This window comes from Arvicanthis niloticus, chromosome 14 (assembly GCF_011762505.2).
Source record: "Arvicanthis niloticus isolate mArvNil1 chromosome 14, mArvNil1.pat.X, whole genome shotgun sequence".
NCBI classification, from domain to species: domain Eukaryota; kingdom Metazoa; phylum Chordata; class Mammalia; order Rodentia; family Muridae; genus Arvicanthis; species Arvicanthis niloticus.
The window spans coordinates 29,789,458-29,808,852 of NC_047671.1; the positions used below are offsets into that span (position 1 = coordinate 29,789,458).

The 19,395-nt window shown below is 36.3% G+C and overlaps 1 protein-coding gene across 1 annotated transcript in view; it reads right to left on the reverse strand.

Annotated features, from left to right (window-relative positions):
• The window catches only part of Adamts19 (ADAM metallopeptidase with thrombospondin type 1 motif 19), a 177,635-nt gene that overhangs the window by 97,317 nt on the left and 60,923 nt on the right, over window positions 1–19,395 (reverse strand). The window contains exons 8-9 of the mRNA XM_034517656.3: window positions 13,565–13,608; window positions 2,570–2,675 (exon numbers count right to left, since the gene is read on the reverse strand). Of these exons, the coding sequence (XP_034373547.1) occupies window positions 2,570–2,675; window positions 13,565–13,608 (150 nt within the window). The remainder of the gene's footprint in view (window positions 1–2,569; window positions 2,676–13,564; window positions 13,609–19,395) is intronic.

Here is a 19,395-nt window from a genome sequence, read left to right on the forward strand (position 1 = left end):
GCCAACTGACTTCAATTCAGTTTTGCCTGGAACAGTCAACCCTAGCCTTATAAAATTATAGTAGTAGCCATCCTACACTGAGAAGAGAAGTAAAAATATGCAGGTGTCTTCTGAGAAACCATGAGCAAAGGATTCCATGTCTCTTATCCCCTTTACCCACTCAAGTAAGAAATGTAAGACACTGGTCAATATGTACTTGGTGGAGGAAAATACATCACATTTGTTATAGAGACTTCTAGGCAATACAACACAGTAACACTAAATTTACCTAAACTTGTAACTAATTTCAATGGGATAAGGGTTGCTAATTATAAAAAAATAATTCTGAATATTTTCAGGAACAACAGATTTCTAGAGGTTAAAACTTTACCTATTAGTACCATCAGTTATTGTTGTTGTAAAAATCCCACTCTATAAATCTTAAGAGAAAACAGTTTCCTGATTCTTAATTACTTTATATACTCAAAAGTTTTGGCATATAGTCATTGTACATAGTATTGGCCATATTAAGATAGTTTTCTTCCAGTATATTACATGATTTGACCACACTTATACCCAAACCCTCCCCTTACCTTCTACTCTCTTCTTCCTGCAAATCTCCTCTCCCAGTATCCCTTATGATTTCATGTCACAAAATATGCAGTTTTACGTATTTGTCCATGATTTTGGATCGCAAATGAGAGAAAATGTGATATTTGTCTATGCTGCATCAGGCTAGTTTTACTTAATCTGAAAATCTCCAGTTGCACCCGTCAAACAATCCATGCCCATACTGCTTTATGCCTGATACAATTCTACTGTCTGCTCATACCTTATTTTGTAATTTGTTAACTTGTGGACAGATTAATAACAGTAAACCTGGGAGACTGAACTGAAGACAAATGTCTGTTTCCATATTGATTATCCTTCTTGGTAAGACTTGGCTAAATCTGACCTTTCTACTGCAGAAGTGGTTCACAAGCTGCAAAGCTTATACTCAGAATTAAGTCTGTTCCCAATCTAGACCTTGTCCACTAAAATAATCTTCCTGAAAACACAAGAAGAGCTTTTGTGTAATTTTAATCCTACAGTACCTCAATCACAAAAGTATTATGCCCAATCTACTGAATGTTGTAGCTAATTTCGATAGGTCCAAGGAAAGCTGCTAACCTAATGTAGACATCCGGAAGAGTATGACTTGCAATCAATGGCTTATGAATAAATCCCTACTCCAATGGATACCATCTTTATAACCTTGAGAGCATAAATTAAAATTCTTTATATTTCTTACTTCTTTTGCTATTAGTTGGGAGTCCTGAGAGCACTCAGTCACAAGATTATTCCTCCAAGTGCTGGTAAATGTCTACGTATTGTTCATATGCCATTATCATCGATTATCATTGGGATTAATGACAATGGCAGATCTAGACTTGCAGGCCCTGTGCCCAGCAGTATACGGGCCACACAAAACCAATCCAATGAATTTCTGGAGGTTCTTTGTCTCATGATGCTTGGTAGGGGCCTTTTTCTTTTCCTTTTTATGCCTTTTGTGTATAATTATGGTTTGTGGTGTTGTTTTTGTTGGAGTCCTATGTGTGTGAACATGTGTCTCTCTAAATCCATATGTGTTTCTTGAACATTTTCTTTGGTTCATTTGTTCTTCTGTTCGTTTTGTCATATTTCTTTTGTTTGGTTTTTGTTTTGTCTTCTTTTATTTCCTTATTATTTAGATATCTATTTGCTCTTTAATGAGACAGGAAAAAAGATCGTTTTGTCATATTTCTTTTGTTTGGCTTTTGTTTTGTCTTCTTTTATTTCCTTATTATTTAGATATCTATTTGCTCTTTAATGAGACAGGAAAAAAGGTTGTAGATTTGAGTTGCAAGGGAGATGGGGAGGATCTGATAGCATCTGGAGAAAGGGAACTTATAATCAAAATATATTGCATGGACAAAAAGTATATATATTTTCAACAAAATGGGGGAGGAAGAAATGATGGCTGTATGCATCCTCTTGTGTAATCTACTAAATGCATCAGTCTGTGACCAGGGGAAGGTGCTTAGATGTGACAAATACTGCTCAGGATCAAGTTAGTGCTGACTGCATGTCTCACGTAATTGTTTAGATGCTTTACATGAAAAATGTAGGTTAGTGCACTCAGTCTATGCTGATAGCAACAGAGATTTTATTATTCTAAACTATTTTTACGTATCTGCGGTGCTTTTCTTGAATTCTTGTTAAACACACACACTGTTTTGTAGTTCCATGCCTATTCATGATATTTATTTGGAAATGTGTAGGGAAATCAGCCATGTGACATCTTGATAAGGGCTGCCACAGCACAGTGGACTTTATTCAAAGTATCAGGAACGGTTACAGTTGACAAAACGTGCTTTCCACTACTTCCCTCTGCTTCTTACAGCAAGTTCTCCTAAGTTGTCAAGAACATATATATATATATATATATATATATATATATATATATATATTATTTCAATATTAATATTATTTCAAAGACATATATGAATCCCCAAAACTCACATTATTAATTCATGTGCTAAGTGTACAGCATGGTGATCAGTTCACTTACTTGTGACCCATTTCATGAGCAATTGTAAACGCGAGGTTCAGACCATTGTCTTCAGCGATTATACACTTTCTTTTTTCACTACACATTCCATTCAAGTAAGCAATACCTAAAAGACATCGACATTATTAATTATATATCAAATACAAACCTTAAAAAAAATATGCTAAAATAATGTAGGAATGACATTGAGTTTATCCCACTTAAAGATAACAATATTAAATTGGAAAATCAAGTCTTTATGAATGAAATTTTAGATGGAAATACATCTGCATAAATCTATTAATATATTTTGAAATACCATATTTTAGATAAAATTCTTTTATAACTTAATGAATTCTCAAAATGCATACAGTACAAGGAGTCATATATTTCTTTCTTTCTTTTTTTTTTTTTTTTTTTTTTTTTGGTTTTTCGAGACAGGGTTTCTCTGTGTAGCCCTGGCTGTCCTGGAACTCACTCTGTAGACCAGGCTGGCCTCGAACTCAGAAATCCGCCTGCCTCTGCCTCTGCCTCCCAATCTCTGCTGGGATTAAAGGCATGCGCCACCACCGCCCGGCCATATTTCTTTTTCTTATGAGACAAATAATAACCACAATATATAAAATATGAATAGAAAACAATGTTAAATTTTTTTCAGTTATTGAGAACTCAGAAATAGAAAAATGGAAATAAATTCCATGTAAGGGTTTTGAAGTTAATTTTAGTTTAATACAATTTTTAAATTCCACTCAATGAAATAATATTTTAAGCAATGTAAGAACTATAATATTTAAATAATGACAGTATTGCCCTTGAAAATATGTCATCACTGCAAAGTGATGAATTATTCTTTATGAAATATTCTTTATGATAGAGATCTCAATGACTATTGGGTATTTTGTTTTTTCAGGTCAAAAGAATAAAGAAAATTTATACTATTTTAATAGGATATTAAAAGTATTTACATTTTTTATTGAATATTTGAAAGTAAAATACTAATTTGTGAGTAACTGTCTTCTCAAAATGCTAAATAAAGTTCACTATAATTAGTAATACTGATTATTGTTACAGTAGCTCCCACAAGATTTCTATACATTGTATCATCTTTTCACTCAAAAAAAGCACTACCTGACCATCCTGTTCAGACTTAATGGAGTTTTTCTGTCTGTGTATGGTATGTATGTATGCATATGCATCTGATTATTCTGGCCAGAGGATGACATCAGATGTCTTTATCAATTACTATCCACCTCACTTGTGAGACAGGATCTCTCACCAAACCTGGGGTTCACTGGTTCTCTAGGCAGTGTAGCTGATGAAGTCCAGAAATCTACCCATCTCCATCTATCTCCCTAGTATGGACATTATAGATGCACACTGCATCCTCCCGCTTTGTACATGAGGATCTGAACTCGGGTCCTTATGCGTGCACAGAAGCCACTTAAGTGAGCCTTTCCCTGGTGCCCTTCTCTCGTTATTTGTGTATTTCTAGCCTTAACAAAGTACCCAAGATTTCCAACATCATACTGAGATTTGTGTTCACACCGAGATCTGTCTTTTGCCTCCTAACTTGAATAGGAATAACTCTAAGTTCCCGGGTAAATAATTGTTGTGGGATTTTATTTTTAATAGATGCCTTATTAACTTAAGAGAACTACTTCCTAAAATTCTTCCATAGAGGAGGAAACGGATGCACCACCGTAGGTGATGTAGGTGTGTCAGATGAAAGAGAGGCAGACAGTGTCTGTGAGAGAGAACAAACATGTGAAAAAAAATCACTGAGGGAATACACAAATGAATTAAGTACTGGGCAGGGAAGACACCTAATATAAATGCATAAGAGAAAAAACCGTCTCAGCTAAATTGAAGAACATGTCTAGGAGCAACACTAGTATGTCCAGCTGAGAGACAGGCATCTTACTGACACACACAGAGTAGTGTATGGATTTATTTATGCAAATGTTCTGTTGATCATGTGTGGAGGAGGAATACGGAATACGTGTGGCCTGTAAATGAAATGAAAAAAAAGTCAGATGTATAAGACTCTTTGGTCAGCAAAGAAGTAAGACAGAGGAGCCTGAAAATGTGGAGAACAGGATACAGCAGTTGGAAAAATGGATTCATCAATAAAGGCGGGGCTGCAGAGATAGCTCAGCAATGGTTAAGAATATTCACTGCTCCTGAAGGGGACCAGAGATGGTCCCTCTCCTCCAGGAGATGAATCCCTCTTCTGGACTCTGCAGACACTTGCATTCATCTGCACAAACTCCACCCACTCCAGCCCCCAAACCCACACAGACAAAACCAAACAATAGATCTTTAAAAACAGAGGCCAGGAAAGGAGGCATAGAGTGGAATTTTAAAGTATCAGAGACATTTTGAGTCACATAATTCAGTCGTGTCGCCTAGATGAAAAAAAAAAATTAATGTTGGAATGAATTTAAGAAAATGGCCAAGGTAACCAGTATCCACAGAAAATGTGGAGAGAATCCGGATGAACCAGATGGTTCTGTGATGAACCCCAGGGGCTCATGTGTGAATGAAGAGTTGATAAACACAGTGGGAGAAACCTTGGTTTAGAATCAAGGAGTAAGGGGCCCTTAGTAGCCAGCACTGTCAGATCCCTCCTTCACCAGCATGTAACACAGGAGAGCCGAAAGTGAATTCTCTGAGAATCCTTGAGTATAGAAGTCTATAATCACAAGATTTTAGGAAATCATTGGCTGTTGTGGTTATGAAAAATATGCTGATTAATATTAAGTTCTATAGACTCTGAAGACATTTATACTATAAATTATGAACGCATATGAAAGAACAGAAAATATTCAAGTGATGATTATGTATTGACACAGAGGTATGATAGCAGTTATACTATAAAACCAGTACCACATATTTCAGAAAAAATGGCTGCATATATGATAACTCACTGATAGCAACTGTACTGTGTGCTGAGATTATAGGCAAATTTACTGCCATTTTCCCCTTTTTCCAAATCATGTGTTCATAATGGTTTATACTGGGAAATTTAAAGCATATGAACACAATGATAGCCCTTATAAACTTGATTAGTAATTGCAACGTCTTGTAGACCAGGTTGTGGTTTAACAATTGAAAATTATTACTTTCTGCTACCTTCTGAAGTCAGAAACTTCAGCTGGTACTTGGTAAATGTGAAATTCATTGTACTTAATTTGGAAGGTCAAGGAGATGTCTTTGCCTTGACTGTTACAGAGAACCTCTGTAGCCATTTAAAAGAATTGTGTTATTTTGTTTCAAAGGCCACCTTTTTCTGTTCTTTTCAAAAGCCCATATGTTTCTTATTATAATGAGGTCTAGGGGTTAGGAGAGGAAAGAATTTACCACAGCTGTTATTAAAGATAGATGTGATACAGACCCATTTCAAAGCGCCATTAATGTAAAGAATTCTTAAAATGTAAAGCAAACAAACACAGTCTTCTCTTTCCCCATCTAAATGAAGCAAGTTGTGAACCAGGGATCCAGAAGAATCTTTCCTCTAAAAACAAATTATAACTATGCTGAGACAAGATATAGCCTACAAAGACCATGGGAGACTCCTAAAATGTTACAGGATGCATTTATGAAAGAGACTGTATGAAATCAGAGCTTGTATCTGACCAGCTAGATAAAGGCAAACAGAACTAAGTGTTCTTTGTTCCTGAACTGCTGCTTTTATGACCAGATGGACCATATGAATTCAAAGCTCTGACTTTCCTGGAACAAGGCTTTGGCAGAGATTTGGGTAAGTTATTTACCTCATAGCTGCATCCTACATGCTATTTACCTATAAGGCGGTAACTTCTTGAGGTCTATGGCAGTCAAAATTCTATGTAATAAGCATGAGAGTACAAACACGTTGATCATAGTTTTTCAAATGTGAGCTATACAAATGCCAGTTTTAAAAAGTGGACACAAAGACACATACATGTTTGTAAAATATCACAATAGAAAAAAATTTTAATTTTTCTAAATGTGTTAAAGAGGGAAGACCAGGCAGGCTTTATGAGAGGAAAACTGGCTGCTAGTACCACCAACTAGCTAAAGATGAGAAAAACTAAAGAAACGGGTGGATGTCCCTGGGCAAACATCTGAGCATGGTATGGGACAGAGATGCTATGAGACGAGATGGTGCAGGATCTGTCAATGTGCATGCTGGCAGCAGATCTCTTCATCAACAATTGATTTAGAATGTTCTGAATATGGCCTTTGTTTAAAAGTATTCGATACATGAAAATTCTCTGCAGCAAAGATTAATAAATCACGATTTGCTTCAAGCATTAAATAGATACATAAGTTTGAAGGATGAAAATATATTTCATACACCCAATAGAAAAAAAGCCTGAGGGTATAATAATAGTGCCCAGATACTGAAAATCCATAGGCATGATTGATTACATAAACCTTTGACACATTATGAAAATAGTAATCTGTCTTATTAGTTAGCTTATTGCTAGATTATTTACTAAAAACCAAGCTAGCCATCTAGGAATACAAAATCACAATTATACAAGTTATGAATGTGATATCAACATCATTACAAATGTCAATTTTAAATACACTTTCAGATTCTTGTAAATATTTATTTACGATATTATTGACAGTGCAATTTCTATAAATACTGAGAAAAAAATTACTTCCAACACACAGAAAGAACAGAATACAAGAGTGTAGTGACTCATTGACAACATGAGGTGGATTAGTATGTAAATGTTAAAGGGCTGTGTGTATTTTAACATGCGTTTGTCTGATACTCTGTTTATGAAAAAGACTGAACGTTTAACAAAGCTTAAAGAAAAGAGAACTCTCCCGTACTAGAAAAAGTTCTTAAAATTTCAAATTTGGAGACTCTGGGTCAGGAGCAGAAGTTGCTACATCCTATGGAACAATTAAGTGGTGGTATTTATTATAAGACATAGCTTCAAGATGTCTAGGGGTATAGATTCTATGGTGCAGCATACAGCTTAAACTCCATATTGAACTATGAATTATTTCTGTCTCCCTTAATACGGATGTTAACCCTGATACAGCATCTATTTGTTTGATGGTGAAGCATAGCACTTGGATCTGGGAGGTGAATACACTTGATTATGAATAGGCTTAAGGATCCGGGGAGAACAGCCATTACTAATACAGTTCTCTTGGAACTCTTCGTGTTACTTAGAAGAACTAAATGAAGTATTTAGCAGTTTTTAATATTACAGTGCTCATTAAATATTTGAGAATGTTCTAAATAAGAGAATAAAAACAATATTAAAAAAAAACAAAATTAGAATTGCTACCGTCTATGGTTTTCAAACGTCCATGAAAATAACTTTAATTTTTTTTTTTTTTTTTTTTTTTTGCTATTATTGAACAGCAGCAAGGCAGCTTGGAATGTCAACCACAACTAACCCGAGAATGCTAGAAAAGACTCAGGAGTCTGCGAATGGAAGTGTGGGGCCATGAGTTAACGTAAAGGCAGGACCTGCACTAGGAAATAATGATACACACGTGACTTCTTCACGCTACTGCATATTGAAATATGTACAAGCCGGGCAGTGGTGGCTCACGCCTTTAATCCCAGCACTTGGGAGGCAGAGGCAGGCGGATTTCTGAGTTCGAGGCCAGCCTGGTCTACAGAGTGAGTTCCAGGACAGCCAGGGCTACACAGAGAAACCCTGTCTCGAAAAACAAAAACAAAAACAAAATCAAAAACAAAAACAAAAAAAAAAAAAAAAAGAAAGAAAGAAAGAAAAAAGAAAAAAAGAAATATGTACATATCAAAGTAGTACAATAAATTGTTATTAAGAATAAGAATTTGTACTGATATATGATACAATTGTTGAAGTCGATATACAATACTTATTATAGGCAGCTGTAATATGCTAGTATACTATATATTATATACTTGTAAAGAGTACAGAAAGTAATGCATGACTAACACCAATAGTTACAGATAGCAATTTAAATAATTTCAGACTGAAGCAGAGAAACGCAGGAGGAACAGACAACTCTGTATGTCATTGTGAATGCAAGCCCTTCTGAAACCCCTGCTGAACTTCAATGGCTAGGCTACCGATAATGAGAAGTGAGACTTTAAAGAGGATATTAGGTCCGTGACCTGACCCTTTGTAAATGGTTATTACTGTCAGTGTGACAGTGACTTGGTCACTATGACTAGGTCCTGAGGAAAGCATGCTTTCAGCCTGATCTTCCTGGTTACCTGCATGCTCATTTGCTGCCTTTCACATTATAATCCAGAGAAGAGGCCCTATTTATTACACACCAGAACCTATTATACAGCAGAACCATTGTTCAGGCTCTGCCGTTTGTGTTATAGTTACAGAAAACAGACAAAGACACAGTAGGTAAGACAATAGTGGGAAACATTAATATTAAAGAGGTTTAACATTTAAAATACAGAGAAATAGAACAAATGTCACTCCACGTTATGAGGAGATAAATGAAATATAGCTATTCAAAAGATCCAGTGGTGATATCAAGAGACCAACAAAAGGGCAAATCAAACAGTAAGTAACCACAAAAGAATAACAAAGCAATGCAGAACGACTACAAAGGAAAATGCCATACACATATTGGGTTTGCTTTAAACATCACAGCTGTAAGGGAAACAAAGCAACAATAAATGAAGATAATAGTCCCACTAAAGAGCGACCCCATAGGAAGACCAACAGTCTCAACTAATCCTGACCCCACGGAGCTCCCAGAGACTGAGCCACCAACCAGGAGCATCCAAGGGCTGGTCCAAGGCCCCTGGCACAGATGCAGCAGAGGTCTGGCCTCAGTGAGAGATGATGAGCTTAATCCTTGAGAGACTTGAGGTTCCAGAGAAGGGAGAGGTATGGTGGGGTGGGGGGAGCACCCTCTGGGAGACAAGGGGGAAGAGGAATGGGTTGAGAAACTGTAGGAGGAGAGAATGAGGTGGGGCAATGATTGAAATGTAAATAAAAAAGATAATAATAATAATAGAGGCTGGTATGAGCTGAAACTAAAATTATAAGACTGAACTTTTTTATTTTTCAGATTATAATTATAACATATCTCTCTTCCCCATTCTCGGTCCAGTCCCTTCCATATATCCTTCCTGCTCGCTTTCAAAGCCATGCCTCTTTTTTGTTAGTTATGGTTACATGCGGATATATATATACACACACATATCCCTAAATACAACCTGCTCAGTCAGTACAGAGACACTTGTATGTGCCTTTTCAGGGCTAAATGTTTGGTATTGGATAATCTGTTGGTGTGCTCTTCCCTGGAAAAGACTATTTCTCCCTCTCTAAGAATTCCTTCGTGGCCTGCAGTATTTTGTGTAAGGCTGGGCCTCCTGGGCTTCCCCCATCCACTTGGGAAAGCCTACTGGTATCATCCTTGCTCAGTTCATGTTCAAGCAGTCAGTTGGGTGTAGCTTTCAATCTTTCTATGAGCCACAATCTCTCAGCAAACTCCCAGACCATCTGGTTCCTACAACCTTTCAGTACCCTTACCCACAATGCTCCTGGATTCTTGCCCTTAGGACATACTTCTTTTAGTCCAGTGTAGAGCCTAAGGACATTACTTACATAACCTCTCAGCACAATCCCTGGCTGAAAAAAAATGAAGTTTATTGTAGCCCTTTTACTTTCTAGGCCAGTTTAACAGTCATGAAAAGTAACCAAACCACAGATTCACAGCCATGTTGCCTTAACATTGCTTCCACCAAAGAAACTAGTTGATGGCTTTTCAATTTTCCTTGAGATAAGTTCTTAGGAAAAGTAGAGCCCTGGTCTTCCAAAACAGCTTTTTAAAGGGTCCCTTAGCACCCATTCAAGAGATACATGCAAAGTCGACACAGCTAACATTTTATTGATGATGAAAAGCAGAGACACGTTAAATGTCCTAAACAAAATCAGGGAGTGGCATTAAATTCACTGTGATTTTTTTTTCTACTGACACTCACTACCTAGAGGAAAAGGCCAATTTCACTGAAACATGTTATAGACAAAGTAGGAAAAGGTATAAATTTGATAGCATTTGGATCCTTTGGTTTGAGTACTTTATGGATTTTATATAAATAATAAACATAGGCAAGCATTGTTGCTGCACACCAAAGTATGACTGATTCAACGAAAGCACTATAAATTTGATTCGTGAGATGAATTAACTAGCTTCCATGAAGCACCAAGTTTGCTAGAAAGACCCGACAGCGCTAGCTATTCAGGAAGGTAGCTGATGCTCCAAAATGTAACGAGGAGGCTCAAGTTCTTCCTCCAAACCAAGTGAAAAGTACTCCCTGCTTTCCTCCCTAACACATGGGGGTAATGGGTCTTATACTGAAGTCCTTGATTCATTAGGGACTGGGTGTGAGGCATTGTGAAAGATCTAGGTGTGTTCTTCTACATGCAGCTATCCAGTTTGACCAGCACCATTTACTGAATATTTAGTCTTTTCTCCAATATGTACTGTTGGTCTCTGTGAAACATCAAATGGCTTTAAGATTCCGGATTTAAGTGTAAATCTTCGTCAGTGTGTCTGTTTGGTGCTAATATCGTACTGTTATTACTGTGGCTCCCTAGTTGAACCTTAAATCAGGGGTGCTTATTACATCTAGGAGTTGTTTTGTTTGGGTTGCTCATTTTATTTGTTGTTCAAGATCATTCTGGCTATCCTCTGTTGTTTGTGTTTCCATACGATGAGGCTTTGTTAAATCTGCAGATTGCTTTAGATTGCTCGTCGATTTTCACAATACTATCCCACAAGCATGAGAAGTCTTTCTTTCCATCCTCTGGTATTTTCCTTATTTGATGTCTTAAAGTTAGGATTGTACAAGACTCTCATTCTCCTTATTAGATTTACTCCAGGATATAACTTTCTAGGCTATTGTGAATGGGACTGTTTCTCTGATTTCCTTCTCTCTGTGTTTGTCATTTGTATAGAGCAAACTAGTGATTCCTCCTTCTCCTCTCCTCTCCTCTCCTCTCCTCTCCTCTCCTCTCCTCTCCTCTCCTCTCCTCTCCTCTCCTCTCCTCTCCTCTCCTCTCCTCTCCTCTCCTCTTCTCTCCTCTCCTCATCCCTCTCCTCCCATCTCCTCTCCTCTTCTCTTGCCCCACCCTATCTTCTTTCTTCTGCTCTGAGCTACTCTTCTGTCTCCTGGACCCCACTGCCTATGACTACTACTCCCTCCAACACCTTTCTCTCTACTCTTCAATCCTACTCTCAACTCTCAGACTCTACTGGCTTTCACATCCTCTCCTGTTCCCAGAAGTTCAAGAACCAACCGTCACTAAAGAGCACAGAGTCATTTGAAGGGTCAGGCACATAAAGTATTTCATACTACAGGTGTGTGTGTGTGTGTGTGTGTGTGTGTGTGCGCCTGTGTGTTTAGTAACATGTCTGTCTAAGTGGGGCAAAGGGTATCTGTTGAGACAAGAGTGATTTGGTGGTAGACTACGCCACGGTGAGGATGATGAAAACTGTGCTATATTTTAGGGGAAAAAAACAAGAAAAGGAAATGAAGAAGGTGAAAACCTGAGAAAGAGCACGTCTGAGTAAACACAGGTTCCTTGGGTCTACTAGCTCTTACATGACAGACAGTCCCTTCTGAACCAAGTAGCCCCTCGGTCACATCATCATCATTTGATCTGTAACTTATATTTTGTGTCAGATCTGAGAATGTAAACTTACGAGAATACTGATAAGAAATCTAAGTAGTAGAACTCTAATTTAAACTATCCATAGCTGTTCAGTTGATTTCTATCCACCTAAAAATGGTTTATATGTAGAACTGTTCTGCCTGCATGCATGTACATGTACCACGGACATGCTCGGTGCCCGTGGAGACCAGAAGATGGTTGGGTCACCAAGAACTGTAATTGTGGGCTGTAGTGACCCACCATGTAGGTGCTGAATTTGAACCTGGGTCTTCTGAAGAAGAATAAGTGCTAACAACTCATGACCCATCTCGCCAACCCCATCTATTTTTAATTGGTCATTTTGCAATGCAGGAATGAAAACTCAAAGATGGATAAGTTAAACCCTTACTACCATATAGAAAGGAACCTTACACGGTATCTGCCAAAATAAGACTATAACTGTTGAATGTATCTTAGCAATAATACTTTTTCTTTATATCTACATAACCTAGAAAGGAAAAATATGCATTCATATATATGATACATATGCCTCCTGTTTAAATGTTTATTCATTTTATGCAATGTATGTGTTCTGCCTGCATGTATATCTGTGTACTATGTGAATACCTGGTACCAGAAAAAATGGAAAAAGGACAGCAGATACTTTGGAACTGGATTACAGGTAATTATGTGGGTGCTGGGAATTGAACCCAGGTCCTCTCAAAGAACAAACAGTGCTCTTAATTACTGAGACAACTCTCCCTGTCTGGTTTCTTCGAATAAGTAACTTTCTACTAACACAGTTGCATTTGTTTTAACAGACATACATGTGGATATTGTACAATAATCAGAATGATAGTTACATGTATTCTACTGGCTACAGGGTATAAAAACTCCCTTACAGGGTTTTTTACGTCAATTCAAAACATAAAGCATTTGCTTCTTTGTGCACAAAGAGTCTTCAGAAGTCATTCAAAGTAGAGGTATTTCTTATTTATACTCTACAAAGAAACTGAAGCATATATGACTCCAATATAACCTGTTCTCATACTATAAATGTATTTAGCCTTGTGATAACACCAAGAATGGAATATTATTGAATATATCTGTGTAACTTTGGGTAAAATATTAAAAATTTATGAAAATCTTAAAAAGACATGTAAAAATAGCTCCACTGCATAGTTTATGTATGATTTTGAGCTGTTTCATTTGTAATAACGGCAGTGTTAACATAAGATTTAACATATAGTTGCAATAAATATACATACATATACAACATGGCAAAAATATTCCTTCCAAGTTGGCACCCTTAAATAATTTATTAAACAACTGATCCATTTAAGTTCTCAAGTGTGCCTCAAGCTGAAATTTTTTCAGAGATACTTACCCACAGTATCACATGGCTCATCTTTGTGGACACAGAAATCTTTCCTAGAAGGAAAAATAGAAATTCAAAGTAAAGATTGAATCTTTCAGACAATCGCCAGTCCTCATGAGACTTATATTCACAGTTCAGTTACATAAGCCACATCATCTATTCCCTCAAATTTGACATAACTCTGGATAAGATGAAGGAATAGATCTGAAAAGATGATTGATCAGAATTTAATAGCAAACACATATTATGTAAACTTAAGATATCTTTCTATTTAGTAGATACCACTTCAGAAATAAAACCCTGATATGTTTTGAATTTTACTGCAAAATTTCATTGCATTTCTACAAAAACCACAGTTTATCATATTGGGAAATTATTTTCCATGGGAAAATATCATAACACTGTTGCATATAACAAAATAACTTCAAGTTAAGAGCTTACTAGTCAGGAATATCATTTCAAGACATCTACAGTTTCCTTTTCCAAGACTTTCCAAGGCAAAATTTTTGAAACACTGGGAAACTCGTCTGAATGAGCGTGAAGAAATTAGTATTTGATACAAATGGACTCTTTGAATTATAGTTCCTATTTTGATCTTTATTTAGTGCTACATGTTACAGAGCATTTCTTAAAAAAATACTTACTCTTGTTCCCACATCTTTAGGTTTTCACAGACCACAATTTAGAGAATATAATCACAATTCGGTATAGGAGATATGCTATATTAAATAACTGTTATGTATCTATCTGTTGCTAGTGGTGTGACATTAGACAATTTTCTTAACCACCTTGCATCTCAGGCACCTCATCTAACCTGAAGAGGCACAGCCCTACATGTTTATTGTGCAGGATAAACAATCTAGTGTGTACAGATCATTTACAGGATAGGTTTATTGTGCAAGTTAAATGTGTCTCCTAAATTAGGTAATAAAAACAATGACAGGCATATAGTAATTATGGAAATTTTGATAAATTATTTTTGCTGCTGCAATTATTGTATCTGAGTGATATCCCATTCCTTAACTTTTAAATTTTAGATAAGTTTTAGTCTTAAGAATATTGACACAGTTTATTCCCTATTCCTGTACCCCTCCTTTTATCCCTGGGTGTGTGTGTGATCAGAATTAGCTTTGTTTAAAGGCCACTATTATGTATAGAATCTTAATCCATTGTAAATTAGAAAATAAGCTTTAAAAACTTGATTGCTGGTACAGAGAGATGAATCAGTTATCAAGAGCACTAGTTCTTGCAGGGGACCTGGACTCTATTCTCAGCATCCACATGGTGATTCAAAGTCAACACCTGTCTTATAACTCCAGTTCCAGACCTCTCTCTCTCTCTCTCTCTCTCTCTCTCTCTCTCTCTCTCTCTCTCTCTCTCGCACGCACGCAAACACTCAATGAACTTTCTTAAAGGTTAATATACCAAAGCAAACTCCATGTTTTCCAATCGACTTTTTTTTTTTTTTTCATTTCAGAACTTCTTTGTCTTATATCCTGGATAGTGTCGTTTTTGTTACTTCTTGTTGTTTTCTGGGGTTTGTTTTGTTTTGTTGTTGAAAGAGAGAGATTGAGAGAGACAGAACATAAAGTTAGGTGGAAGGAAGTTGAGAAGGCTCTGTAAGGAAGTGGGGGCAAGAAAGACATGATCCCAAGGTTTAATTCAATTAAAATATGATCATAAGTTTTAAGTTAAAACATCTTTTAAAAACAAAAGTAAAACATAATGAAATAGTTAAGAATAAAAATTAGTGCATACCTAAGGAGAGAAGAGTAGGGTGTTGAGAATTTAGGAAAAGAAGATAGATGAGGTCAAAATTCAGTATTTGCACACATGGCAATTTTACAATGCTACCTTTTTGGACAATTAGTATACACTAATAAATAAAGACATACAGATATTAGCCATCAAACAGATACAATGTTGGACTAAGGCTGATCTCATCAATAATATTGATACTAATAATCATGATTTTCTGTTTACATCTTGGTTCAGTCAGCAAAAGCCTTATAATCTGGCAGCTATGTATGTAAATTCCATTGCTTATTTAAAGCATTATTTTCTCAAAAAGATTACTGTACATGTTAACTATATAAGCCTATTACATGTCATGAGATAGAATTGCTTAATAAAATAAAGTTGGATTGATTTTTTGCATTTATTAATAAGGGGGAAATGTTAAAATTCCATTAAAGTTATAAGTTTTTGATGTTTCCATGTGAGTGTCTATTAATTTTTGGTTTGCTCACTTCAAAGCTAAGTTATTGAATTATTAAGCTCTCTAAGATTTTATGAATTTTATCTATCTTGAATTATTGCTTTTATTTTTGGATAAAGATCACATTTATCTCTTGTTCTAATTTGCTTTTCTGCTGATATAATAGAACACTGTCCAAAGGCATCTTGTGGAAGAAAAGGCTCTTTGTCTTATGTGCCCCAAGCACAGTCCATCCTTGGAGAAAGCCAAAGAAGGAACTCAGTGAGCAAAGGCAAGAACCACAAAGAATGGTGCTTAATAAACTATTTGCATGATCCTGAGTTTAGCTGCTATCTTACACCCCTGTTGAATCATAAGACCACCCACAATGTACTTCTCCCAACACAGACTCTCTCTCTCTCTCTCTCTCTCTCTCTCTCTCTCTCTCTCTCTCTCTCTCTCTCTCTCTCACACACACACACACACACACACACACACACACACACACCATGGGTGAGGGCATGCACGTGCCTAGAGGCAAATCACATGAAGGCATTTTCTCAACTGATAATCTCTCCTCACAGGGGACTCTACTTCATATTAAGCTGACAGACAATAACTAGAGCATCCCTAATGTTTCAACAATCAATTGGTCTGATACTAGGAAATTTTTCCTTTGTATCAAACTTAGCTATTTTTTTGTGAGTCCCTTGCAAATAGAACATGGATGAATATGGAATGATCTCTGTATAATATTCTTATAGGTGACTTGATTTATTGATAATATATACTTATTGGTTTATTGGGATTTATTATCTTATTTATGATGATATTTTCACTCATTTCTTTGATACACTTTGTTCCTTGTTAATCTTACTTTTCTAATTTTTCTCTAGTATTCCAAAATAATATTAATGTGTGTGTAGTTTTTTTTTTTAATTATTGGTATTTTTTCTTTTGTGAATGTGTGTACTGGTGCCCAAAGACCAGAAGAAGATGTCGTATCCCCTAGTAATTGAGTTACAGGTAGTTGTAAGCCTGTAGCACACAACATGCATGCTAACAACTGAATTTGAGTACTCTAGAAGAGCAGCAAGCTCTCTTAATTGAGTGTTGCCTCTCCAGCACAATTTATGTTTGATGCATGGTCCACAAGGACAATGTGAAGATGGAGATGCTGGTTTTCTATCACTGCTACAGTAAATTACATAATATAGAAGCTGCAAACAATACAAAGTTTTGTGCTTACAGTCTAGAGAGCAGAAGTCTGAGATGAGATATGTTCTGGGCTAAAATCATTGTGTCATACAGTATAATGTGCCCTCTAGAAATATCTCTCTTCCCTTTACATCCTTTGACTACATTGGGCCCCAACAGATAAGTCGGGATAGATTCTCTGCTCTCAACATCCTTAACATCTACAAAGTCTTTGATACCATGTAAGATACTATATTCAGAATCTGGAGAAGAGAGCTTGGGCATTTAAGGATGACATTTTTTATGCCCAGATGTGACAAAAAAAAAAAAACCCACTTTAATCTTTTCCTTAAAAAGAAACAGAAAAGAGGCATGGCTTTTAATTCAGCATCTTCTTTTTGTTTGTGTTTGTTTGTTTGACATAAAGTCTTGCTAGGTAGCTCTGGATTGTGTAGTAGGGCATGCAATGCAGCCCTGGCATACCTTAAACTTGCGACAACCTTCTTACTTCAGACAGCAAGTGTAGGCTTTATAAATAAAATACTTCAGTGCTATTTAGGTTTGGATACTATCTATCATCTAGTCATTTATTTTGTTGGGAATATGTATGATCAAGTCTGTTTGTGTGTGCCGGTTCATATGTTTAAGTCGATGAACATGCATATGTATGGGCATGCATGTGGAGGTCAAAAGCAATCTTAGGTGTTGTTGCTTACTAGGCACTTCACAGTTTATTTATTTAGATAGAAATTTAATTGGCCTGCCTGGGCATTCACCAAGTGCACTAAGCTGGCTGACCAGTGAGTACCAGGGATCATGCTGTGTCTATCTCCACAGCAATGGCATTACATGTGTACACTGTTATACTGGATTTGTCATCTTGGATTCTGGGGATCAAACTCAGGTTTGATGACTATACAGCAGACATTTTACCAGCTCAGTGGTTTCTCCAGTGTCCATCTTTATTTATAGGATCTCAAAATAGGTACTTTTGCAAACCACCAGTGCTTACTTTAAAATTTGTCCAACTGTTTAACAATTTCTTTTATCAGTTACAGTTTGCCTTTTTTATTACTACATAACACATCAGTTTTTCTAAGTATAACAAAGTAAACCTCCATAACAGGAAATTTACCAGGTTTTGTGTCCTTCATTTTTAAGATCTTCTATTTACTCAACATAGAAAGCTGATTACTCTTATTATAGAATTTTTGTGGTCGTTGTTATGACACATGGTCTAACTTGCTGGCCTCAAACTCACAAGATTCCATCTGCCTCCAGAGTACTGAGATTAAAGGTGTGTGTCCTATGCCTGGCTTTGAAGAGAAAATTTTAGGTTGGCATTATTAAGTTACAGATCATAGAATATATGATTTCATTTATTTTCTAACTCATAAATATTAGCTAATATCCACAACTATATACGTTTTGCTCTTATTTCATGTATTTGGTGGCTGGTTAGTTTTGACTTTTCTTTTCCTTGGGTAGCTCTTCGGTTGTAAGTAGGAGTACTGAGGTGGTGGCACTATTTTTATTCATCTTCTGTAGTATTTTGGTTACTTTTCAATTTTTAGGTTCTATGAACAGAGAAAATTATCTCTGATAAGGGAAGATTATCTCTGACAATCTTTCTAGTCTGTTCCCCTAGAACATCCTGGGACACATGTCCATCAACCCTTTCTCACATCAGCAAACTCTTGACAGCTTTTTATACTTCCAGGCCTTAATCACTCTATACAGCCTTTCTGAATGAAGCCCTCAGATTCACCATCTATCTCATTAAAGTTTTATTCATCTATATCTAATCATATTCCCAACTAACAACTTAGCATTTTTAAGCATAAGCATCATATTTTTTAGCGTTATGTTCAGTATTCACAGTAAATATTCTCTTTTCCAAGTATTTCACTGCCATATACCTGACGTTTTTATTCTTAATCTTGTAAGCATGATTATTTTATCATTGTCATTGTTTTTTATTTTATTACTCATTATTGTTATGGTTACATTGGGTTCTCACAATCAAAGATGATCCGACTGTGCCCTGTGGAATTATGTACTTGATCACTGGTTCTTTAATTGAGTTGGTTTTATATGGTATACATTGAGAGAGGGTCCTTCCTCGGCAGTTTTGCAGATATTTTCACTAAGTAATTAAATTTCAAGTGCAAATTCATGGGGTGACTGGGTGGGGGTGCATTTTATTTCTATTCCATAATCACATGATGCAGAAGGATCCTTTGCTGACAGCCTGTAGCTCTTGGCAGAGCTTTGACTACACTTTCATGAAAGGTCTAGATATCCATGAGTTATATTCATCTGTAATCATTTCGTTTCTGCTTCCTACTTTGCATAACCTTGAAAGCTTTCCCCTGCATGCACCTAAAAAAAAAATCATGAAACAAGATGTGCAAAAAAAACTTCAAAGGAAGCGTTTCAAATTCCA